The sequence below is a fragment of the Hemiscyllium ocellatum genome, chromosome 36 (genome assembly GCF_020745735.1).
Source record: "Hemiscyllium ocellatum isolate sHemOce1 chromosome 36, sHemOce1.pat.X.cur, whole genome shotgun sequence".
Taxonomy (NCBI): domain Eukaryota; kingdom Metazoa; phylum Chordata; class Chondrichthyes; order Orectolobiformes; family Hemiscylliidae; genus Hemiscyllium; species Hemiscyllium ocellatum.
In genome coordinates, this window is record NC_083436.1 from 27,967,817 (window position 1) to 27,993,426 (window position 25,610).

Here is a 25,610-nt window from a genome sequence, read left to right on the forward strand (position 1 = left end):
TCTGAACAGTCTAAAGCAATAAAGGTGTATCTTCTGTATTCATTACTTCAGAACCTCATGTCAACATTTACTGCTACACTTGTGCTGATCTTCTTCATCAGAAAAAGCAGCAAATATATATATATATTATATATATATATCAGTTAAACCAGTTTCCATATGCTTACTTTTCCAAAACAATTAATGGAATCTAAAATATCTCAGCAGTAAAGAGAGGTATCATTAGCCTAATTTTAAAAAAAGTTATCCTTTGCTCCCATTCCTCACCATGATACTGAGCTGGACAGGGCAGGAAAGATTCAAATATCACAAACCACAAATTGTGCCGGATTACCTAAGGTTGTATTCTGGGAGCTATACTTATTTTCCTATTGAGGAGTTTTCTCTTAACTTCTCATCCCCATGTTCTCATGAGAAGTATCAGTCATAGTCCATACTTTTGGTGACTGCCCAGTGATCTTTGCTGGAAATTACACACGTGTGAATGTTCATCTGTGGTGTTATAGGCAGCTGAATGTCACAGCAACACTGGGGCTTTCGAGACTCACATAAAAGGTGATGTCATGGAGGTTAGGGCTTGTATCTTAGTACAAGCTACCATGAATAGGAGACTTGGGATAAAGGGAAAAAATTGGAGTAGAGATCATGTTAATTCATTAAATGCTGTATTTTTTGCAAATTGTGAAGGTATAAGTTTGGTAAGTAATTAGTCATCATTCACAGGAACTGGGGCACCTCTGTCTATTAGAAAGAGAGACAATTGGTTATGTAGCTTGAGGGACACCACATCATAACAAGAATGGAACAAACAAGGAGGCAGGTCTCCCAGCAATCTCCCAGAGGTAACAGTGGCTGAAGGACCTGAACTGAAGGGAATTTATATTTGCCAGGAATTGGTGTTGGAGAGACTGTTAGGACTGACGGCTGGTAAGTCCCCGGGGCTTGATGGTCTACATCCCAGGGTACTGAAGGAGGTGGCTGTAGAGATCGTGGATGTGTTGGTGATTATTTTCCAGAGTTCAATACATTCAGGATCAGTTCCTGCGGATTGGAGGGTGGCTAATGTTGTACCACTTTTTAAGAAAGGAGCGAGAGAGAAAGCAGGAAATTATAGACCAGTTAGTCTGACCTCAGTGGTGGGAAAGATACTGGAGTCAATTATAAAGGATGAAATTACGACACATCTGGATAGCAGTAACAGGATAGGTTAGAGTCAGCATGGATTTATGAAGGGAAAATCATGCTTGACTAATCTTTTGGAATTTTTTGAGCATGTAGCTCTGAAGATGGACAAGGGAGATCCAGTGGATGTAGTGTACCTGGACTTTCAGAAAGCTTTTGATAAAGATAGGAGATTAGTGAGCAAAATTAGGGTGCATGGTATTGGGGGCAAAGTACTGATTTGGATTGAAAATTGATTGCCTGACAGGAAACAAAGCTTAGTGATAAACAGCTCCATTTCAGAATGGCAGGCGGTGACCACTGGGGTACCGCAGGGATCAGTGTTGGGACCGCAGCTTTTTACAATATATATTAATGATATAGAAGATGGTATTAGTAGTAACATTAGCAAATTTGCTGATGATACAAAACTGGGTGGCAGGATGAAATGTGAGGAGGATGTTAGGAAATTACAGGGTGACCTGGACAGGTTAGGTGAGTGGTCAGATGCATGGCAGATGCAGTTTAATGTGAATAAGTGTATGGTTATCTACTTTGGTGGCAAGAACAGGAAGGCAGATTACTACCTAAATGGAGTCAAGTTAGATAAAGGGGCAGTACAAAGAGATCTGGGTGTTCTCAGTCAATGAAGGCAAGCATGCAGGTAGAGTAGGTAGTGAAGAAAGCTAATAGCATGCTGGCCTTCATAACAAGAGGGATTGAGTATAGAAGCAAAGAGGTTCTTCTGCAACTGTACAGAGCCCTGGTGAGACCGCACCTGGAATATTGTGTCCAGTTCTGGTCTCCAAATTTGAGGAAAGACATTCTGGCTATTGAGGGAGTGCAGCGTAGGTTCACGAGGTCAATTCCTGGAATGGCGGACTATCTTATGTTGAAAGATTGGAGCGACTGGGCTTGTATACCCTTGAGTTTAGAAGCCTGAGAGGGGATCTGATTGAGACATATAAGATTATTAAAGGATTGGACACTGTGGAGGCAGGAAACATGTTTCTGCTGATGGGAAAGTCCCAAACCAGAGGACACAGCTTAAAAATAAGGGATAGACCATTTAGGACAGAGATGAGGAGAAACTTCTTCACCCAGAGAGTGGTGAGTGTGTGGAATGCTCTGCCCCAGAAGGCAGTGGAGGCCCAGTCTCTGGATTCATTTAGGAAAGAGTTGGATAGAGCTCTCAAGGATAGTGGAATCAAGGGTTATGGAGATAAGGAAGGAAGAGGATACTGATTGAGGATGATCAGCCATAATCATATTGAATGGTGGTGCAGGCAGAATGGCCTACTCCTGCACCTATTTTCTATTGTCTCAAGTCTGTCTCACCCAGAGCAACAATTGAGCCTGTGCTATTCGCATTATTCTGAAGCACACACTAGTCATTGAGCTAATGGAACTAATCACCTCACTGTATAAACTATGATAGAAATGTATACATCAGGCTCTATTTCCTAATATGAGCAGAAGTAAAGACGTTGATATGTAACAGAAATTAAAAATGACCAGAAGTATTTTGTAACAGTTTTATCAAAAAAAAATTGATCAGAATGAAATTTTACTATTTTGCACTCATGTATGTGTTGTAATGTCCAAAAGTACCAAACGATTCCTAACAGTTGCTTGACAATTTGTACTAATTCTAGTTGGGATAATGCTTTCAGACAGGTGTTCATTTCTTCTGCTTGCACTATAAACATCTTCAGGTCTTGCAGCCTATTCCAAAAGAAACGTTTTTAACTTGTACATTATTACACTAGTTTTACATCCAAAACCTTTGTCTTATGTGTATGTACGTTAGTAAAATGATCGCAATTTGATCTTTAATCTTCTTGCCTATTTCCTGTCCAATGCCAGTTATTAAATGGTCTAGTGTCCAATTCTCAGATTGCCACCAGCATTACATCTTCGAGTAAAAAGTGAGGTCTGCAGATGCTGGAGATCAGAGCTGAAAATGTGTTGCTGGTTAAAGCGCAGCAGGTTAGGCAGCATCCAAGGAACAGGAAATTCGATGTTTCGGGCCAGAGCCTGATGAAGGGCTCTGGCCCGAAACGTCGAATTTCCTGTTCCTTGGATTCCTGATGAAGGGCTCTGGCCCGAAACGTCGAATTTCCTGTTCCTTGGATGCTGCCTAACCTGCTGTGCTTTAACCAGCAACACATTTTCAACCAGCATTACATCTGGCTGCCACAAGGAGGCACCAGAGACCTCCTAATGTGACTTCTCATCACATTTCCCATTGAAAGACTGGTTCATGTGAAATATAACCATTTACTTGTTTTAAAAGTTAAAGCAATATTATTCAGTGCCAAAAGGAATAAAATTACAAATAAATGTTCCTTATTCATTTTGAAACTTAAGCCCATGCTAAGTCAAGGAAAATATTTAATAGCAAAGTCAAATAAAAAGAAGAAAACCCTTAAGTTTGTGTCTAATTTTGAATTACCTTGTAATTTTAGGCTTGAATCCTTGGTTTCTGAGCTCTCTGTTGCATGAAAGGCAAGCTTTTCTGGATTCCAGTGGAGCTGTAACCTACAGACCACATGTAGCTATTGCTGATTATCGTCCTTATTCGAACATGCCCCACACGGTGCTGCCAGTGGTGAGTAATTCCCACTTTAGAATTGGATTTCTCTGCTTTCCATCTTGCTCACTCCTCCCTAAGCACAAGGCCTTTCACTTCATGTTATCCCCCTTCACTTGGGAAGCAACAATACTTTTCTCCTGTCGGTATCATGTTGGTATCACAGTGCAGAAGAGGCTCTTCAGTGCGTTATATCTGTCCACCAAAGATATAGCACTACCTAACTCAGCCCATCGCCTCGCATGTTGTGACACTTCAAGTGCTCATCCAAGTACTTTATTATGAGGTCTCCTGCATTCACTAGCCTCCCAGGCAGTGAATTCCTCAAATCCTCTTGCTGCGCCTCTTGCTGAGATATTTGTATCATCAATAGTCACAGGTGAGGTGCCCCAGAAGATTGGAGGTTGGCAAACGTGGTGCCACTGTTTAAGAAGAGTAGTAAGGACAAGCCAGGGAACTATAGGCGAGTGAGCCTGACGTCGGTGATAGGCAAGTTGTTGGAGGGAATCCTGAGGGACAGGATGTACATGTATTTGGAAAGGCGAGGACTGATTAGGGATAGTCACTGTGGCTTTGTGTGTGTGCAATCATGTCTCACAAACTTGATTGAGTTTTTTGAAGAAGTAACAAAGAGGATTGATGAGGGCAGAGTGGTAGATGTGATCTATATGGACTTTAGTAAGGCGCTTGATAAGGTTCCCCATGGGTGACTGGTTAGCAAGGTTAGATCTCACGGAATACAGGGAGAACTAGCCATTTGGATACAGAACTGGTTCAAAGATAGAAGACAGAGGGTGGTGGTGGAGAGTTGTTTTTCAGACTGGAGGCCTGTGACCAGTGGAGTGCCACAAGGATTGGTGCTGGGTCCTCTACTTTTTGTCATTTATATAAATGATTTGGTTGTGAGCATAAGAGGCATGGTTAGTAGGTTTGCAGATGACACCAAAATTGGAGGTGTAGTGGACAGTGAAGAAAGTTATCTCAGATTACAACAGGATCTTGACCAGGTGGGCCAATGAGTTGAGAAGTGGCAGATGGAGTTTAATTCAGATAAATGTGAGGTGCTGCATTTTGGAAAAGCAAATCTTAGTAGCACTTATACACTTAATGGTAAGGTCCTAGGGAGTGTTGCTGAACAAAGAGACCTTGGAGTGCAGGTTCATAGCTCCTTGGAAGTGAAGTCACAGGTTGATAGGATAGTGAAGAAGGCGTTTGGTATGCTTTCCTTTATTGGTCAGAGTGTTGAGTACTGGAGTTGGGAGGACATGTGCAGGCCACTGGTTAGGCCACTGTTGGAAAATTGCATGAAATTCTGGTCTCCTTCCTATCGGAAAGATGTTGTGAAACTTGAAATGGTTCAGAAAAGATCTACAAGGATGTTGCCAGGATTGGTGGATTTGAGCTATAGGGAGAGGCTGAACAGGCTGGGGCTGTTTTCCCTGGAGCATCGGAGGCTGAGGGGTGACACTATAGCGGTTTACAAAATCATGAGGGGCATGGATAGGATAAATAGACAAAGTCTTTTCCCTGGGGTGGGGCAGTCCAGACTGAGAGGGCATAGGTTTAGGGTGAGAGGGGAAAGATATAAAACAGACCTAAGGGGCAACTTTTTCCACAGAGAGTGGTACATGTGTGGAATGAGCTTTCAGAGGAAGTGGTGGAGGCTGGTACAATTACAACATTTAAGAGGCATTTGGATAGGTATATGAATAGGAAGGCTTTGGAGGGATATGGGCTGGGTGCTGGCAGATGGGACTAGATTGGGTTGGGATATCTGGTCGGCATGGACGGGTTGGACTGAAGGGTCTGTTTCCGTGCTGTACATCTCTATGACTGTGACTCTCTAAATCTTCTTACTTTCACTTTAAAATTGTGCCTCCTTTTCATTGGCCCTTCGACTGTGGGGAACAGCTGCATTCCATTCACCCTGTCCATGCCCCGTTTAATATTATACATCTCTGTCAGGAATCTCCCCAACACTCTTTGCTCCAAATGAAACAATCCAAACTTGTCCAGTCTCTCTTTATAGCAGAAAGGCCTTGCAATATCCTGGTGAATCTGCTTTGTAACCCCTCCAGTGCAATCACGTACTTCCTATAGTGTGGTGCACCAAACTGCACACAGTATTCCAGCTGTGCCTTGATCAACATGGGGGTCACGGTGGCTCAGTGGTTAGCACTGCTGCCTCACAGCACCAGGGTCCCACGTTTGATTCCGGCCTTGACTCCAGTCTGTGTGGAGTTTGCACATTCTCCCTGTGTCTGTGTGGGTTCCCTCTGGGTGCTCTGGTTTCCTCCCACAGTCCAAAGATGTGCAGGTCAGGTGAATTGGCCAAAGTAACTTGTCCATAGCGCTAGGTGCATTAGTCAGAGGGAAATGCGTCTGGGTGGGTTACTCTTCGGAGGGTCAGTGTGGACTTGTTGGGCTGAAGGGCCTGTTTCCACTCTGTAGGTAATCTAATATCCCTGTTCTTATAATCTATTCCACTACTGATAAACACAAGCATCCTGTGTCCATTCTTAACCACTCTACTAGCATACCCTGTATATAATTCCCTTTAAGCGCAGAGGGAATTAAACCCCAGAGGGTTTAGAGGATTGAAACTAGAGCCCTGGCGCTGTGAAGCAGTAGTGCTAACCACTGAATGACTGTGCTGCCCTGCAAGTAGACTTGTATAAATGCAGTAGCTTATGATAAACTAGCAAGTCATTAACAGACAATTTCTTAACAAAGCAAGCACAGGTTATCTAGTGTGTTGTTATGAATCCGTACTAATGGAGGCTGAGTTAACTTGATTTTATTTCAAATCATGCAGCACAGCCTTGGCCCATTGATAAAGGGATTGAAATTCTACCAACTGCAATGTTGGAATTTGAACATGTGCCCCCAGAACATCAGTAAGGGGCCTCTTACTTACTAGTCCAGTGATAATACCACTAGGCCAGCAGCTCCTCTTTTTAATCTCCCAGAACCATGAGGCTGCCTTCTCATTAGAGAGCGAGAGAATGATGATTTGTGGTGAGTTTAACCTGACGGTCACCACACCTCAGGTGAATGGTAAGGTCTTTGAAAGCAGGACCTTCACATTAACCTTAGCTGGTGCAGGGATGAATCCACCCTGATGACATCACCTACATTGCTAGCTAACTGGGTCACTTATTTATTTGCTGGGCTGCATCATAGATCAGACTTTGAGGTAATAAATCCATGACATTTCTTTATGAGCAATTCCTCAATTAACTGATCGTTTGCAAAGTTGATTGCCAGTCTATCAGTCTGCACGTGAAATTAATGTTTAAGAGCTTCTACAGTCTCCCCTTTGGGAATGGCATGATTGCCTTAACTCTGTTTCTGGGTTCCACTCTTCCTCCACAAGAGGAAATATCCTCCTGGTATCCATCTATCTTCCATTTGCAGTGGAGGCTGGGACGCTAAATGTCTTCAAGGCAGAGATTGATAGATTCTTGTTGTCTCGAGGAATTAGGGGCTACGGGGAGAACGCTGATAAGTGGAGTTGAAATGCCCATCAGCCATGATTGAATGGCGGAGTGGGCTCGATGGGCCGAATGGCCTTACTTCCACTCCTATGTCTTATGGTCTTATTTCTTAACAATCTTACGTTACAATAAACTCACCTCACATCCTTTTAAATTTGAGAGGCCGAACCTGCTCAACCTTTCTTGATCTGACACCACTCAAAAGCAAATTACATTTTTAGCTTTGCCTGTAATTGGCTGATAAAGGCAGAATTCAGATTTTGAACTCTGATAATCTTCCTCCTAGTGAGCTCAGTATATTTATTACAGCTTCTGGATAAAAGCTTTCTAAGGATAGAGAAATAAATGGTAATACAGAACTGAAACATTGCTAATAAGAGACTAGAACTTGAAGCTTTTCACCTTGCACTAGAACACACGAAATAGACTCAATAAAGGAGATATTTTATTTTAATACAGGATGAGGAGAGGATGCTGATTGATCTTGCATCATAGTTTTCGTGAATACCAGGTGAAAAGCTTCAACTTGTAGCCTTTTAGCAATGTTCAAGAATGCAGAAAACAAAAGCCATCTTTTAATTAACATGATTTGGAGGTGCCAGTGTTGGATTGGGATGGACAAAGTTAAAAATGATACAATACCAGGTTATAGTCCAACAGGATTATTTGGAAGCACTAGCTTTCGGAGCACCGCACATGAAGGAACAGCGCTCCGAAAGCTAGTGCTTCCAAATAAACCTGTTGGGCTATAACCTTGTGTTGTGTGATTTTTAACTTTTAATTAACAGTGAGACTAAAATGCTGGTACAACTTTGTTTTTGTTTGAAAGGAAACTTCAGGGCTGGATCTCATGCTTTGCTTTTGGCTGTGTGAGTTGCCTCAGGTTTTTTATAGGGATTTCTCACCACATCTTATCAAACTCAGCTCATCAACTATTTATCACACTCCTATGAGAGCTTTCTCATCTGGTTCTATCCCCATCTTACCAGGCTCCATTCTGTCATGTCAATATGTCCCTCACCAGATATCTGCTGAGAGATCACTATCTTGTAAAGCCCATCGTGCAGCCAGACTGGTACCAACAGTTCGGAGCTGCTCTGACATTTCCCTGGATGTGGGAGACAGGGGAAAATTAGTGCACTGCTTTGCAGCCAATGACGTGAAGATCCTGCTGGGTTGGGGTAGTGCAGGACTAGGAGGTCCTCTTTCCCCAGGACCACCAGTGGAGGCCACGAAGCTAGTCCACACCAGCTTGGTCCGAGGTTGCCATCTAGTTTAGTGCAATTTGAACCATCTGGGGAATGCGCAACAACATAGGAAGAGGGTCAATGACTTCCCCCACTCTCCCAGTATAAGTGCTACCATCTACTTTTTGACACCTCCCTGTTTAGCCTGAGATTGGTATACGTCCCAGAATGCACTGTGTCCTTGCAGTAGCTTTACAATGATAGTTACCAGCGTGCAGCCCAAGGGAACAGTGCTGACGTGCAGAAGAATACTGCTAGTGCATTGGGGATGTGCCATGAGGGTTCTTAGAGGCTAGCACATGTTGGACGCCAGTGACCATGCACATTGGTTGCATGTGGCTGGTGCCCACGAAACGTGCCCTGAGACCCTGGTGCCTGCTATCTCTGCAAACTGAAGTCACCAAATGCCTGCTCTGACCTCCATGTCACAAACTCTAGCTTGTTTGGTAAGATGGGAAGCTGAATATTAATGGAGCAAGTTTTGCCAATAATTAACAGGCATTTAACAAGCTATAATCTCCCTTCATTGGCAACTCATTGCTGCCCCTAGTGAGATACTCACCTCGCTACTTGGCAAGTGCATAAAAGATAGAGTGAGATGCCCCAACATCACGATAGACCTCTTCACATTTCACACCTGCTTCTGCTGTAAATCTTGCCATAGCCACGTCGTTCAGGTTCACCCTCAGTTTCTGAATGCCCATGTATCAGGGAAGCTCAGCACCTTTTTGTATCCATCATCCACAGCAAGCGAGTGTTGTGCTGAAGTACACACACAGCTCAGCTCCTCATTACCATCAACACACTCCCACTCACCATTCCTCCCCTGCCCGCACTCCCACCTTACAACCTTGCTTTGAATAAATGATTCTCCACAATTATGAGAGTTTGTGACTTATTAATGACCCACTGGAGGTAATTGTGACCTTGGGCAATTGTGTAAATAGCCAGTACCTGATCAGGAAAAAGGAGAGATGTTTCATCTGCTCTGATGGCACATGTTTTGCTCTCTCCTTTTCTCAAAGTCAACATTGCCGCCACAAAGTGACCTTTCGCTGGATCTGAGTCAGGGAAAATAAATTTCCAATCTCATTTTTATTCAATGTTTACAGCTAAACTCCATGTTGCATGGCTATTGTGAGACTGGAGTTTATCTGTTTTTACTCATCATTGTTGAAGATAACAATCCTGGAATCTTTAAAGGACATTATTCCTTCAAATGAAAATAGTAGAATGCTACTGTGTACCTTTGATGTCTTAAGAAAATTCAATCAGACTAATTCTGAAGGATTGAGTTTATTTGAATTCAGATAGCTTTGACTTTGTTATAAGACCCACAATAACCTGTTGCACACTCCTCTTTAGCTGCCTCTTTCTGTTGGAGATGTAGTGTTTGTCAGCGGGAACCCTGACAGGCACGGAATGTATGTTGCTGAAGTGAATGGGCAACTGGGGCTGGTTCCAGCCCGGTTTGTGGAAGAGGCTGACAGCATCCTTCATCTGCACACAACTAGGAACAAACCGACTGCTCGTTACAGGGTGAGCAGCCCAGAGAGGAGTACAACATCATGCCAACCAGCCGAGCACAGTAACAATGACCAGGTCAGTGAATCTCAAATGGAATCATATTTGCAAATATGCTGCATCGTGCATAGGGATGACAGCAGCCTCGAAATGTGATTTGGGCTAAGGATTGACTTGAACTTTGGTTTTCTCCTCAATCTGTTGGGAAACTTCTTGTAGCATCTTTTTTGCTTCTATTTTACAGGATAAGCCTATACCTGTGCCGCACAATAAAATTACAAATGTGCATATTACATACTGAACTGCCTGACTGAAACACAACTTTTTTACCAACCAATTATACACATATTCCTCAATTGGAGGTTAATTCTGAGCCACTCAGATACTGCAGATTTCTATTCTTTTAACTGTTTAATGATATTTAAGACTTAGAGATGCCGGTGTTGGACTAGGGTGTACAAAGTTAAAAATCACACAACACCAGGTTATAGTCCAACAGGTTTCATTGGAAGCACACTAGCTTTCAGAGCGTCGCTCCTTCATCAGGTGGTAGTGGAGACCTCCACAATGACCTGATGAAGGAGCGACGCTCCGAAAGCTGGTGTGCTTCCAATTAAACCTGTTGGACTATAACCTGGTGTTGAACAATATTTAAAGTTGATTGTTTTTGGAAAAAAGACTCATTTTGTTGAAAATTTTCACCTTGTACTCATCAGGGCAATACACAGAAATGACCAGGGAATATAACATATGAGAGAAGAGTGCTGATTGGTTGGCAAGAGGTAGAAGTGTTGATTGATAAAGGTGTTGCCATGGCGAATTCCCAAGTTAATAATGATTGACAGCTAACAGCCAAGCTTTACTTAAATGTTAAACTAGGTAGGTTGACTCTGATTCGTCAAGTTATCACCCCGAGAAATGAACAAATGAATGGCTGTCATTTACTTAGTTAAGTTGAAATAGGTGTGGTGCATTTGTATGTTCTTTCTGTCAGTTTGCATTGTGTCTCTACCTCTGGGTTCAAGTCCTACACACCTCAAAGATGCGTAATGACATGTTTGAAGAGGTTGATTAAGAAATATGTGTCTTTTTGCATTGTGAGCATCAGCTAATTTTATTTTAAACATTAGAGACAAGCATTCCAATGTTTGTGTCTTGGTCTATGCTGGATCAGCTAATTTAGGGATGTGACTGCATTTAGTACATAGGCTTTCTATGTTTCTGTAGCTGACACCTTCCTTCCTTGAATGCTTCCAGAAGCCTTGAGGCCTGGCTCAGCAGAATGAGGAGTTGTTCTTTGTTATTACTTCTCTGGATATGCGCAGTTCAGTCTCGGCCTGCATTTATTGACAATTTGATGGATGGACTGCTGACATTCCTCTGCACCGGAGCTGACCTGAGACGACAGAGAACGTCACTTGTGACTCAAAATAATTCCACCGTGAAAAGCTTTAGTAGAAAGAACAACAGCTGTTTACTGCTGCTTCAGTGAAGATGTAAAGGCATTCACCAACTGAGAGGGTGCAGTATTCTTTTGTGCAAACCAGAACTTCGATTCACACCTACATGTCCTACTTTTGTACTTGAGTAATCTCTGAATAAAAATGTTCTTCTTAGAATTGACAAGGGAATAGGCTGTGCCAGATTAGTGATGATGACCCAGAATGAATTCACAATCTGGCAAAATGTTTTGAGAATAGTAACCCATGTGATAAGGTTGAAATTAGATTTGAGGGGGCGAGGAGAGAATTGTGAATCATGTGTTCATTTTTATGTGAAGCCAACTTTAAGGGGAAGAGAAATAAATTGAACCCAATAAATTGAACTGAGCATTTATAATGTAAATCTATACAGCTATCTATTATGTACTTCTAAAAGGCAAAGTCTCCACTTGCACAATTAAGTAACTGTGGTCAGTAAATGAGGTGGAGAATAAAAGGAAAGCACTGTCTACTGTTGGGCAGAGCTCTCAAACAAAGTCAAGAATACCAGACAAGTAATGAGGTGAAAAGAGGGAATTTAGGAACAAAATGCGAGGCTATCAAAGCCAATAGTAAAAAGTACTGTAAAAATATTGAGGAAGAAAGAATCTCAAGCAGCAGTGGTGTGCCCTTTAAACTTCTAAATTGGAGAAAGGCCAATTTTGACGGAATTAGGCAGGGACTTTCAAAAGCTGACTTGGGGCAGATGTTCGCAGGTAAAGGGATGGCTGGAAAATTGGAAGCCTGCAGAAATGAGATAATGAGAATCCAGAGAAAGTATATTCCTGTTAGGATGAAAGGAAAGGCTGGTAGGTATAGGGAATGCTGGATGACTAAAGAAATTGAGGGTTTGGTTAAGAAAAAGAAGGAAGCATATGTCAGGTATCGGCAGGATAGATCAAGTGAATCTTTAGAAGAGTGTAAAGGCAGTAAGAGTATACTCAAGAGGGAAATCAGGAGGGCAAAAAGGGGATATGAGATAGCTTTGGCAAATAGAATTACAGAAAATCCAAAGGGTTTTAAGGATAAAAGGGTAACTAGGGAGAGAATAGGGCCCCTCAAAGATCAGCAAGGCAGCCTTTGTGTGGAGCCACAGAAAATGGGGGAGATACTAAATGAATATTTTGCATCAGTATTTACTGTGGAAAAGGATATGGAAGATATAGACTGTAGGGAAATAGACGGTGACATCTTGAAAAATGTCCATATTACAGAGGAGGAAGTGCTGGATGTCTTGAAGCGCTAAAGGTGGATAAATCCCCAGGACCTGATCAGGTGTACCCGAGAACTCTATGGGAAGCTAGAGAAGTGATTGCTGGGCCTCTTGCTGAGACATTTGTATCATCAATAGTCACAGATGAGGTGCCGGAAGACTGGAGATTGGTTAGTGTGGTGCCACTGTTTAAGAAGGGTAGTAAGGACAAGCCAGGGAACTATAGACCAGTGAGCCTGACCTTGGTGGTGGGCAAGTTGTTGGAGGGAATCCTGAGGCTCAGGACGTACATGTATTTGGAAAGGCAAGGACTGATTAGAGATAGGCAACATGGCTTTGTGCATGGGAAATCATGTCTCACAAACTTGAACGAGTTTTTTGAAGAAGTAACAAAGAGGATTGATGAGGGCAGAGTGGTAGATGTGATCTTTATGGATTTCAGTAAGGTGTTCGACAAGGTTCCTCATGGGTGATTGGTTAGCAAGGTTAGATCTCACGGAATACAGGGAGAACTAGCCATTTGGATACAGAACTGGCTCAAAGTTAGAAGACAGAGGGTGGTGGTGGAGGGTTTTTTTCAGACTGGAGGCCTGTGACCAGTGGAGTGCCACAAGGATCGGTGCTGGGTCCTCTACTTTTTGTCATTTACATAAATGATTTGGATGCAAGCATAAAAGGTAATAAGTAACAGTCAGTAAGTTTGCAGATGACACCAAAATTGGAGGTGTAGTGGATAGCAAAGAAGGTTATCTCAGATTACAACAGGATCTTGATCAGATGGGTCAATGGGCTGAGAATTGGCAGATGGAGTTAATTCTGGTAAATGTGAGGTGCTGCATTTTGGGAAAGCAAGTCTTAGTATGACTTATACACTTCATGGTAACGTCCTGGGGAGTGTCACTGCACAAAGAGACCTTGGAGTGCAGATTCATAGCTCCTTGAAAGTGGAGTGACAGGTAGATAGGATAGTGTAGATGGAGTTTGGTATGCTTTCCTTTATTGGTCAGAGTATTGAGTACAGGAGCTGGGAGGTCATGTTGAGGCTGTACAGGACATTGGTTAGGCCACTGTTGGAATATTGCGTGCAATTCTGGTCTCCTTCCTATCGGAAAGATGTTGTGAAACTTGAAAGGGTTCAGAAAAGATCTACAAGGATGTTGCCAGGATTGGAGGATTTGAGCTATAGGGAGAGGCTGAACAGGCTGGGGCTGTTTTCTCTGGATGTCGGAAGCTGAGGGGTGACCTTATAGAGGTTTACAAAATTATGAGGGGCATGGATAGGATAAATAGACAACGTATTTTGCCTGGGTTGGGGGAGTTCAGAACTAGAAGACATAGATTTAAGGTAAGAGGGGAAAGATCTAAAAGAGACCTAAGGGGCAACGTTTTCACGCAGAGGGTGGTACGTGTATAGAATGAGCTGCCAGAGGAAGTGGTGGTGGCTGGTACAATTGCAACGTTTAAAAGGCATTTGGATGGGTATATGAATAGGAAGGGTTTGGAGGGATATGAGCCGGGTGCTGGCAGATGGGACTAGATTGGGTTGGGATATCTGTTTGGCATGGACGGGTTGGACCGAAGGGTCTGTTTCCATGCTGTACATCTCTATGAGTCTATACATGTGAATTTATGATAGACAATAATGAAATGGCAGGTTTATGAAATAGTTGTTTTGTATTTGTATTTATTGATTACTATGATGGAAGCCATTGTCTTCAGTCGCACCACAAACTCCGAGGCTGAATCCATACTTCTCTCAGGGCACTGTTTCAGGGTGTACTAGACTGTTTACAAACCTGGTGCCCTATTTGACCCAAAGGAAATCTTCGGATCCTGTCCTAGCAGCGTCTGTCTGTTCAACGTTAGGCGAAGCCCTCTTGATCAGTAACTCGTTGGTTTCTATCAGATCTCTGCCTCTGTCCCTATAATGGTCCGTGGGTCTACTCCAGCTTCACTCCCTCTGTTGCTGAGACAATCCATGTTTCTGTTACTCCCATCATTGTGTGTTCCAATGTTTTGCTTTCATCTTTCAGCATCCATAGATCTCTGACATCAGTGTTCCAACTCAGATCAAGCCCTGTCCTCCCAGCACCATTGGACTTGATGACCTGCATTGGCTTCAGACTCTGAAAGTTACAATGATTAAAATCTCCAATCTTTGTGGCCTCACCTATCTGTCTCTCCAGCTTTATCAGACTTGCAGAACTCTGCATTCTCCCATGTCTGGTGAATTGAGCATCTGTAATTTTCTTTATAACCAGGTCCTCAGTTGTCCTCCAGGTCCAAAGCTCTGACGTTGCCTCCCAATCCTCTCCTGACTCTCTTTATGATGTAATGTAAAAATGTACCTCTTTGAATAAACATGAGAGTTTTATTTGAAGGAAATGAACTCATTGACTTCTGTCGCCACTGCTTTTTATTTTCATGCCCCATACATCAGTAGTGAGGAGGGACCAATGTCAAATAGAAGGATTGCTGGACCTGTCCTTGTAGTTCTCTGTCTGTTCAGTGTTAGGAGAAACCCTCTTGATCAGTCTATCTTTGTCCCATGGTAGCTCCCTCCAGCAACAAGGGCCATGTCTGCTGAATGACTCCTCCACACTCTCAAAATTGGGACTTCATTCCTCCACCAACCTCACCAGGGCGTATCTTACTGGCCCCAGTGAATGTTGCCCACTCATCTGTCTCTTGGGGCTTCCATTATTGCTATTGCTCTCAATCTTTAGCAGTCCTGCCAGTGGTTGCTGGTGCCATTTGTACTGCTGAGATGCCAGCCATCTAATTATCTGAGAACTTTTGTGGACAAGAGCTTTGACTTGAAAGGCATAGGAACCTTGAAGCAGCCTGATCAGTGTTTAATCCCATTAGAGCTTTTGCAAATGCCTGAGATAGTCACTGGCTTTCTGACTGATGGATGAAGCATCAGCTGAGAGGAGAGAGCTGGAGAAGACACTTTCTTATAGAGAGCTGGAATACTTGGAATAGAACAGAACAGAGTCCCTACAGTGTGGAAACAGGCCCTTTGACCCATCAAGTCCACACCGACCCTCCAAAGAGTAATCACCCAGACCCATTCCACTACTCTATTATCCTATATTTACCCCTGACTAATGCACCTAACCTACACATCCCTGAACACTATGGGCAATTTAGCATGGTCAATCCACCTAACCTGCCAATCTTTGGATTGTGGGAGGAAACCGGAGCACCTGAAGGAAAACCATGTAGACTTGAGGGGAACATGCAAACTCCACATGGAATGTCGCCCAAGGCTGGAATCAATCCCGGCTCCCTGGCGCTGTGAGGCAGCAGTACTAACCACTGAGCCATCATGCTGAGGGCAGGCAGAGGGCAGTTTGTACCCAGAAGACTGGGTATCACACTTAAGATACATTGGCCATTGCTTGTACCAATGATTTACCAGAATAATACTGGGTTTAAAGGGATAATTCATGTCTTCATATGAGTTTAGAAGATTGAGGGGATGTAATTGCAGCTTTATTAATAAAGGAAACGATTGGAGATCCAAGATAGCAGCGACCCAGTGGGTCTGAGTCTGCAGAGCTCTGCCCGAGACCCAGGCAAAGTGGGGTACCCACCCTCACCTCACCTGCTAAATTACTTAAAATAGATTTTTCCCAGCAGTTTTGGTCATTCTGCATCAAACAAATGCGCCACGGCCTCTAAGACCGCTGCTGAATCATTCATGGGTCAGATCCGGGATCTGGAACGCCAAGTCCAGGCTTTAGTGGAACATATCGACGACCTCGAAAATCAAGATTGTTGAAAAAATATTCGGTTGCTGAGCCTTCCCGAGCGAGAGGAGAAAGGTCAGCTTGTTGATTTTTTTGGAGCAATGGCTCCCACAGCTGCTGAAACTGGAATCGGAGCTGGGCCGGGTGCGAGTTGATCAGGCCCATCGGTTGCTATGCGTAGGCCTGGGTCAGACCAGTGCCCCCTGCCTGGTCCTAGTTCGACTTCAGCATTACAGGGAAAAAACAAATGCTGTTGGAGGCCTCAGGAGCTTGGGGGAAGGATCCCCATGCCATGACATACAAGGGTTCCAAAATAATGTTGTTCCAAGACTTCTCTCCAGTTATGGTTCGCAAGAGGAAGGCATTTAATGAGGCGATTTAAATATTCAATATTCTATGCGATATCCGGCAACACTGTGCTTCAATCATAGAGGATCTATGTATAACTTCGGGTCAGCAGAAAAAGTAAAATAATTCCTGATGCTCTCAAATAGACTGCAGGACTTGAACTGTGTGGATAATAACATTATTTTTCCCTTCTTTTGTTCTCTCGCCTCCTTTTTCCCTCTTTCTCTTCTCCATCCTTCCTCGGAGAAAGGTGCTCATTCTTTATCTTTTCTTTGGATTTTTATTTATAACTTGCATGGTTTATTCGAGTATTGGGGGATGTTTCTGAGTTGTTTTTTTTGTTGCTTAAGACTTGCTGGGATTGTAATTTTGTAATTTTATATATTTTATCTTATGTTGTTTTGCTAAGTGTATCTAGGTGATAATTTTGGGGGGGGTGGGTTGGTCACCCACTTTTAACTCCTTTTAACTTTTCTAAGATATTGGCATTTATTTACTCTACTTTGTAATGTCTGGGCCAAGGGCATGGTTCTACCTGGGAGATGTTATGGCGGGATTACTGGAAGACAGCAGTGCCTCCTGTGAACAAGGGGGAAAGTCTCCTTTTAAATATGTTTCAGGTTTTTTTTAGGAGTAGTTCTTAGCTGTTTTGATTTAGTTGTTTTAAAGGGTGTTCTTACATGTGGATTATTTTTGGTTTTTACTCAATGTCTTTTGGGTGTGGTTCTTCCTCCTGGGGGGGGTCTCAGGCTTGCTTGAACAATCATGGCTAGTCATTTGTTTAGGTGGTGCACCTGGAATGTCAAGGGGAGCCACTCATCAATCAAAAGGAAAAATATATTATCAAGTCTCGAAAAAGAAAGGGTTGATGTAACTCTTCTACAGGAGACACATCTACTTGATAAGGAGCATTTGAAGCTGCAACAGGGTGGATTTGGCCAGGTGTTCTTTTCATCTTTCAGCTCAAAAAGTAGGGGAGTGGCCATTCTTATTCGGAAGAATCTTCCCTTCCAAATGCTTAGCCAGATAAAAGATGAGTCTGGATGGTATATATTAATTAAAGCCCTAATATATGGAGAGGAATATGGGATTTTGAATCTTTAATGCTCCCCGGCGCACACTTTTAAATTTGTAACGTGAGCGTTCTCCAAGTTGATGGTGTGCACCACACAATTGTAGGGGGAGATTTTAATTGTATCATCGACCCGGAGATGGACAGGATACTTTGGAGCTCTGTGGGATATCTTTGAGATTTAGGCAGTTAGCGGATCTAAGTAGGGAGTTGGGGCTGGTAGATGTGTGGAGGTGTCTTCCCCCTGTGGGTAGAGACTTTACTTTTTATCCTAATCCACATAAGTGCCATACCAGAATCGATTTTTTTTTGTCCCTTCGACTTTTTGAACTCTGTATTGTTTTGTAAAATAGGTAATATAACTATTTCCGACCATGCCACAGTATATATGGAGGTTAAGACTAGTGATGATGGGATAGGTCCCCGACATTGGTGTATGGACCCTTTCCTATTGAAGGATAGTAAGTTCATAAAATATTTCTCGCAGGAATTTAAAACCTTCTGGGATATCAACTCAGGCATGGCCAATAACCCTTCGGTGATGTGGGAGACTGCTAAGGTATACGCGTGAGGCTTGATGATCTCATATTCTGTGACCCGGAAAAGACAAAAGGGAGAACAACAGCATCTGCTCGAGGCAGCTGAGACAGTATATGTTGATAGGCCCTCCATTACTGAACTACGGAGGATCACAGCCCTTGGGGCAACTTTGAATACCGCACTTACTCAAACAGCAAAGAGGGAGAGATCATTTGCAAGGCAGAGATTATTTGAACACGGCGACAAGCCTGGCAGGTATTTAGCACACCTTGCCAGAAAATAAAAGGCTCCCCAATCCATTACATCTATTAGAGAGAGTGCTTGTGACCGTAAAAGAATCAATGTAGCCTTTAGAAAGTTCTATTTCGAATTGTATAAGTCACAGGACAGTGAGGATAGAACAAGGAAAATGGAGTCTTTTTTAAAAGTCTGCCCCTCCTGGACCTAACCTCGGAGCAGGTGTCATTCTTGAATGCCCCCCTGGCAACCCAGGAAGTACAGGAGCCGGTGAGGCAGCTCCAGAGCGGCAAAGTGCCTGGATCAGACGGATTCCAGGCTGAGTTCTATAAAGAATTTGTAGGGGACTAGGTTGGGCCACTTATAAATATGTATAATTGTTCACATAGTCAGGGCTGCCTCCCGCCTTCTCTGAGAGAAGCAAATATTTCTCTCATCTTAAGAAGGGAAAGGCCTCAGATGACTGCTCTTCATACAGACCCATTTTCTTGTTGAATGTGGATTTCAAAATTCTCTCAAAAATATTGGAATTAAGACTGGAGAGGGTTCTACCATTCATTATAAAAGACGATCAGACGGGGTTTATAAAGGGTCGCAGATCAACTAATAACATTAGAAGAGTCTTAAACATTGTACAAGCCTACCAGTAGGGAGCAATACCGGGATTAATTGTCTCCCTAGATGCAGAGATGGCATTCGATCGGGTAGAATAGCCATATCTCTTTTATACGTTGGAACGGTTTGGTGTTGGAGAGGTCTTTACTAAGTGGGCTACAGTATGATATAATGATCCCAAAGCAGCGGTGATTACCAACAGTGTAAGTTCAGATAACTTTAGCGTTGGCAGAGGTTGTCATCTAGGATGCCCTCTCCCACCATTATTATTTACGCTGGTGATTGAGCCGCTGGTGGAAGCTGTATGAGCTGACCCTAATATAACAGCTCCGGAGTTGGATCAGGTAAGCGCAAAATCTCTCTCTATGCTGATGACGTCCTGCTTTTCTTAAGTGATCCATTGACATCTGTGCCCAGCTTAATTCAAGTGGTTAACTCATTTGGCATGCTCTCAGGTTACAAAATCAATTTTATGAAATTGGAGGCAATGTCGCTGGGCGATCTTATCAGCATATCCAATTTTCCGGATGGATCCCGTTGCCCCTTTTGGTGGTCACCGGGAGATTTTCATTACGTAGGTATTTCTATTACACTGGCGTTTGGTAAGCTATATAAAGCCAACTATACACACTTATTGGAGAAAATAAGACAGGACCTTCAACACTGAGAAGATCTCCCAATATCCTGGTTAGGTAGAATAGCTTTGGTTAAGGTGAATACTCTACCTCTTCTTTTATGCGCTATGAGAAGGGTTCCCCTAATGCTGCTGAGACGGGCGCTGCGTAAGCTCTATGGTTGGCTCAGCTCCTTTATTTGGAGTCAGAGATGGCCCCTTATTAAATTAGAAAAGCTGCAGCTTCCACAAGTAAGGGGAGGGCTGGATTTTCTGGATTTCAGGAGGTACCAATTGAGCTCTCTGCTACCTTACATAGCTGATTGGGTCTCTTGTGACCCACAATCAATCTGGTTCAATATTGAGGCCTCCCAAGCAAAATCAATCTACTATTTATGGATAAGATGAAAGTTATTATGGATCATTGTAAAAATCCTATTGTATTAAATACAATCAAAGCTTGGTGGATAATGCGACAGGATGAGGGTAATTTACAAAAGACTTCCCCTTATACCCCCAGAGTGGGAACATTGGGATTCCAGCCAGAGCTGACTGATGCTGTATTCAAATTCTGAAGTCCAGAGGTATCTCCTGTTTGGGAGATCTGCTCGATGGGAAGGTCATGGTGCCCTTCGAACAGCTGCATCAGAAGTTTGGGTTGCCTAGCAAGGACCTTTCTCGATATTTTCAAATACGAGACTTCATACAAAAGAAGACCACATTGATAATTAATCCTTATAAAATCGGATAGGGAAAGGAGAGTGCTTCAGTCGATGGGTCTAGCCGATGGGTCCGCCCTCGTCAGTACTCTCTACCAATTACTATATAATAAGGTATTGAAGGTCATGGAACAGTTATATAAAACCTGGAGTCAAGAATTGGGGATGGAAATCTCCTTAGAGATTTGGGAGGATATCTGGGAAAATGCTAGGAAGATCTCTATCTGTAACAGAACTCAGGCTATTCAATTAAGATACATCATAGGGCTCACATGGCACCAGAGCCACTGGCAAAGTTCAAGGCAGGAGCATCTCCAATGTGTTCTAAATGCAAAATGTAAGTTGGTATTCTCATGTGTCTGTGGACATGCCATAAGATCCGCAGATACTGGGACAGCATAGCGTATGCCTTGACAATGATTTTGGTGTCTCTACTTTTGGGCTCCCCAAATTCCCCCTCTCTTGGATGCATACGAGAGGAAACTTTTCACTATCCTTTCCTTTTTTGCAAGGAAAAACATCTTAGTGAATTGGGTATCCGAACGTCCTCCAGGACTTTCAAATTGGCATAGGATAATCATGGAATATATCCCCCTTGACTTCCTCATTAATATGGTGCACCAAAAAATGCAATTATTTTATAGAACTTGGCAGCCCTTTTTGAACTACATTGACACAAATATATTGGCCATATTATTAAAGGCCTTTGCTTAGCTGTGGTAATGGTTCTGGCTGGTTCGGGGGCTCATGGGAGGAAGTGTCCCGTATAAATACGGGTTTTGTTCTGACTTGATATAAATTTATTTTGAATATGTATCTAGTTATTTATGTACTTGTTTTCTTTTTTTATTGTTAGTAATGTATGATATCCTATTTTGTGTTTTGGTAGTTTATAGAACAGATTAGTAGTTAGTTTTCTTAATTTTATATTGGTGTTGTTATTATTTTGTAAAGTGGAATACGTTACTATTTTTGGTAATTTTGTAAAAAAAACTCAAAAATCTTTTTTTTCAATAAAAATATCTACATAAAAAAAAGGAAATGATTGGGTCAGATCCAGAGAAACCCATTGCCTCTGGGAGGGGAAGGCCAAACTTGCAAACTAATGGCAAGATCAGAGCCAGACTAAGAAGTGCTTTCCCTCACAACCAGCTGTGGAAATCTGGAAAACCAACCCCCACCCCAAAAAAATTACTACTTCATTTGAAATTTCCGAGACTGAGATTGACAGATCATTGTCGGTAAAGAAAGCGAGGGAAGTGAATCAAAGACAAGTCGGATAATGATGAAGTACAAATGTGCTGTGAATTGGCACAATAGGCTTGAGGGGTTGAATGTATTACTCCGAAGTGTGTGGCAGTATGTAGAGGACCAACTGGTTTGTTGGTTCAGATTTGTTTTGGCATAAACCTTGAAAGCCCTTGCTGTTGTAATGTAATATTGACTAGTAAACTAACTGTGCAGTGCATATGAAATTAGCTCACACTGCATTGTATGATTTCTCAGATAGTATCCTGTGGAAATTAGTATTGGTTAACACAGTTCAACACTGGAATTCACTTACAAGTAGTTATGTAAATGATCTATTTCTCCAAGCCATCTCTTCCTGATTTGCTGAGATAGTTTAAAGCACAGAGGTGAGATTTTGACATTTTTTTTATTCTGAATGTCACTTTTCTTAACACAACATAAACATTTCAGACTTGTGTTGTTGAGCAACAGTATTTTATAAAAACCTGAATGTCCCTTGCTTTTGCTTCCAACCACTCATCATCAAGACAATAGTTTTCAAGTAACTGAGATGGGAGTAATTTGGTTACATTATGTGTTGGCCATTGTCATATCTGTTTTACTGGTTTGAATCTTTCAGTCAGACTGAACAAACTTGTTAGTATTCATTAATGTTACTCTATGGAACCTTCTGAAGTCCATTCATTAGCAGTTTAATGTGGAAATCCAGGATGATGCGATTGGGATGATGTGTTTCCTCAGATAGTACACTGTTGCACTGTCCCCCAGACTGTAGCCAATGGGAAATCATTTGAATTGTGTAATATTGATGTGAAGGTGATCATTGCCATCTTGTGATACGACAAAGTGATGCCATGTCCCAACCATTGGTGGTGGGATGGAGTGTTGCCACGAATCCTTCTCCCTATGGTAGTGTCAAGGGGCTGTTCTGTAGTTTGTGGTAGAAAATAGACCAGGAATGGACCTCAGCAGAAGACGCTGTTGTTTTAGGTAATAGATGATAGATGATCACTTTTTAGCACTGCATACGGGTGACATTACACTGAGGTATGTAAACAATTACTAACAAACAATTGGTAAGACACATAAGCCTACATGAGGAGACTCTGCCTAACTACTGTCCACATGAACTGACCCAACTTCCCGATGCTCTGCCCAGTAGCTATTACATATCAGAGTGGAGAGAGTTTCAGATCATTAACCATTTCATAGCCATTATGTTATAGAATTAATTGCTCTCATGGTGTTGATTTCAATGTAAAATATTTTGAAAAAGTTGCATGTTGTTACATGAGTTTCAAATGGGGTTCCTGACAGCATACTAATTCCATAATTGACGCTGAACACCCTCACTGACCCTGTTTGCATTTGTAGAAAGCCAAATTGCCCCGTTAGAAAATAATTCTTATTTTTATTTCCTTAGTTTATCTTTAGCCTCTAACTTAATTTAAACAGGATTTAAACTTGTTTTACCGTCTGAAATCTGAATGTGATGGGCTTTAAACAGCATGTGCCCTTGCTTTGGCGTTGACCATAAAACCCAGCCAATTATATTTATTTATAAGGCACTTTGGAAAGTTTAAGTAATGATTCTTTTATAAGGGACTGAGAGCTTATTTTCATCACAGCTATCACTCTGTAAAATCCGTACTGACAAATGTCATCCTGCTTGACAACAGTCACAGTAAAACCATCTGACACTGATGGAAGTTAAATTAAAATTAATAGTAAAATGATATACTCTGAAGCACTTGGCTTTCTATAAACAGAATTATTTAGAGTCTCCGTTGAATAAACAGGCCATCACTGATGCCATATTATGTCGGGTCATATCGTTTTTGCACCAAACCACAGTCTCCCTTTTTTTGTGTAGTTGAAACTGTGTATCTTGTAAACTGGGGCAATTTAATGCCAATATCCTTCAGAGGTATTAATTTAACCTTTCACAGTTATAGTCATTTTTGACAATGATGGAGCGGGCACAGGAAAACACCTCCTGATTGTACAGTAATTGGTTTAAAACATTGGCTGTGTTTATTTTCTGAGCGACCTTCACTGACCCCTTTTAAGCCTCTGAAAGCCTGGTACCAACAGGGTTGTGGGGGAGGGTTAGGTGACGTGGTAGTAATGTCACTGGATTAGTAATTAGACCCCAGCCTCATGATTTGAGTTTAAATCCCAACATGGGAGATGGATGTAATTTGAATTCAATAAATATCTGGAATTAAGAGCTGACTTAATCGTGACCATGTAACCACTGTTGATGTTGTAAAAGTCCATCTGGTTCATTAATGTCCCTTGGGAAGAAATCAGCCCTCCTTATCTAGTCTGGTTTGTGTCTGACTCCAGATCCCAGCAATGTTCTTTATCTTAAAATGACTGTGGGATAGGGGATAACCACTGTTGCCCAAATCCCACAGATGAAGTTTTAAATAGGCAAACTATGCACAGATGTGCATTCTGCCTATTGGGATGCAAAATTGTCAGTGATATTTTTCAAATGAAGACTCTAAATTTGTTGTATGGCTCCCATAATAAACTCCAGCTGCAATCTGTGAGGTAAATGTGAAAACATGCATTAGGTAGTCCTGGAACCGTCACTTGCTGCTGGGTTTTCCTTTAGGATGTTAAGTTGCCAATTTCTCTATTTTGCTGCATTAACCTCACAGACAGTGGATAACAGTTACCACTGTGCAACTTCCAAATTGCAGCAGTTCCAATTACTTTTAGACTGGGACATTAATGCTGTGTTTGAATGTTTGACATGCAGAGTAATATTCTGTAATTTAAAATGAAAAGAAAAAGATGCTATGAATTGTTACGACTGTAGTGGGGAAAATGTGCTGGTAGACAACCCCAATATTCCACCAGTCACATCATTAGTATAAATATTGATTCAATCACCAAAGTAGCCACTTGATTCCCTTTGTACTCTTATTCAGAATAAAAGGAAATTTTGCCTGGTTCCATTAATCAGTTCAAAACTGAGTATTGACCAAACTTTATTCTTACAATGAGTGGTAAAATGGATTAACAACTGAAGTATAATCTGCAATTTCAACTATTTTCATTAATCTCAAACACAACACACTCACACCACAACACAACAGACAACTGTCTCCGCAGAGATGATGATTTTTAAAAGAGAGCATTGATAAAACACCCCTGTTTGCCAAATGTCTGAAAGCAAATGGTAGAATTTGATGACTTCTCCCAGCTCACCAGGTTTCTTACAATTTTCTTCTTCTGGTGATATATGTTTGACTCCACTTGGTATGTCGGCAATGAGTAGAGGTAAACTTTCCCTTTCAGATGCCCAAACTAACAGTTTTTGGTTGGCATTCTGTATATTGTCGAATCAACTTGTTTAGAGATATTACATATCTCTGAGGTAGGCAGGACTTGAACTTGGGTCTCCTGACTCAGAGGAAAGGACACTACCACTATGCTACAAGAGCCCAACCACTGGGTTTCCTGTTTCTGAAGTTGAATTGCTCAGAGCCGTAGACTGGTAGCAGATCTTCAGTTTGGATTGTAATTAAGACAGATTGAAGTTTTCAGTAAAAGCCACAGTTCAGCTCTTCAGGGTTAACTTGATCGTCAGAAACTCTGATATTTGGAAACTTTATTATCTTCCCAAAACTGTCTCTGAGAGAGAGGGAAAAAGAGAGACTTAGAGCTACTGAACTTTCTTCCTTACTAGGTCCATAAAAATAGAAAACTAAAGTTAAAAGGATTCTCTAG

General features: G+C 42.1%; 1 protein-coding gene across 1 annotated transcript in view; it reads left to right on the forward strand.

Moving 5' to 3' along the window:
- Positions 1–25,610, forward strand: part of LOC132833290 (uncharacterized) — a 120,843-nt gene that overhangs the window by 52,113 nt on the left and 43,120 nt on the right. Inside the window, exons 16-17 of the mRNA XM_060851454.1 lie at positions 3,630–3,772; positions 9,864–10,100. Of these exons, the coding sequence (XP_060707437.1) occupies positions 3,630–3,772; positions 9,864–10,100 (380 nt within the window). The remainder of the gene's footprint in view (positions 1–3,629; positions 3,773–9,863; positions 10,101–25,610) is intronic.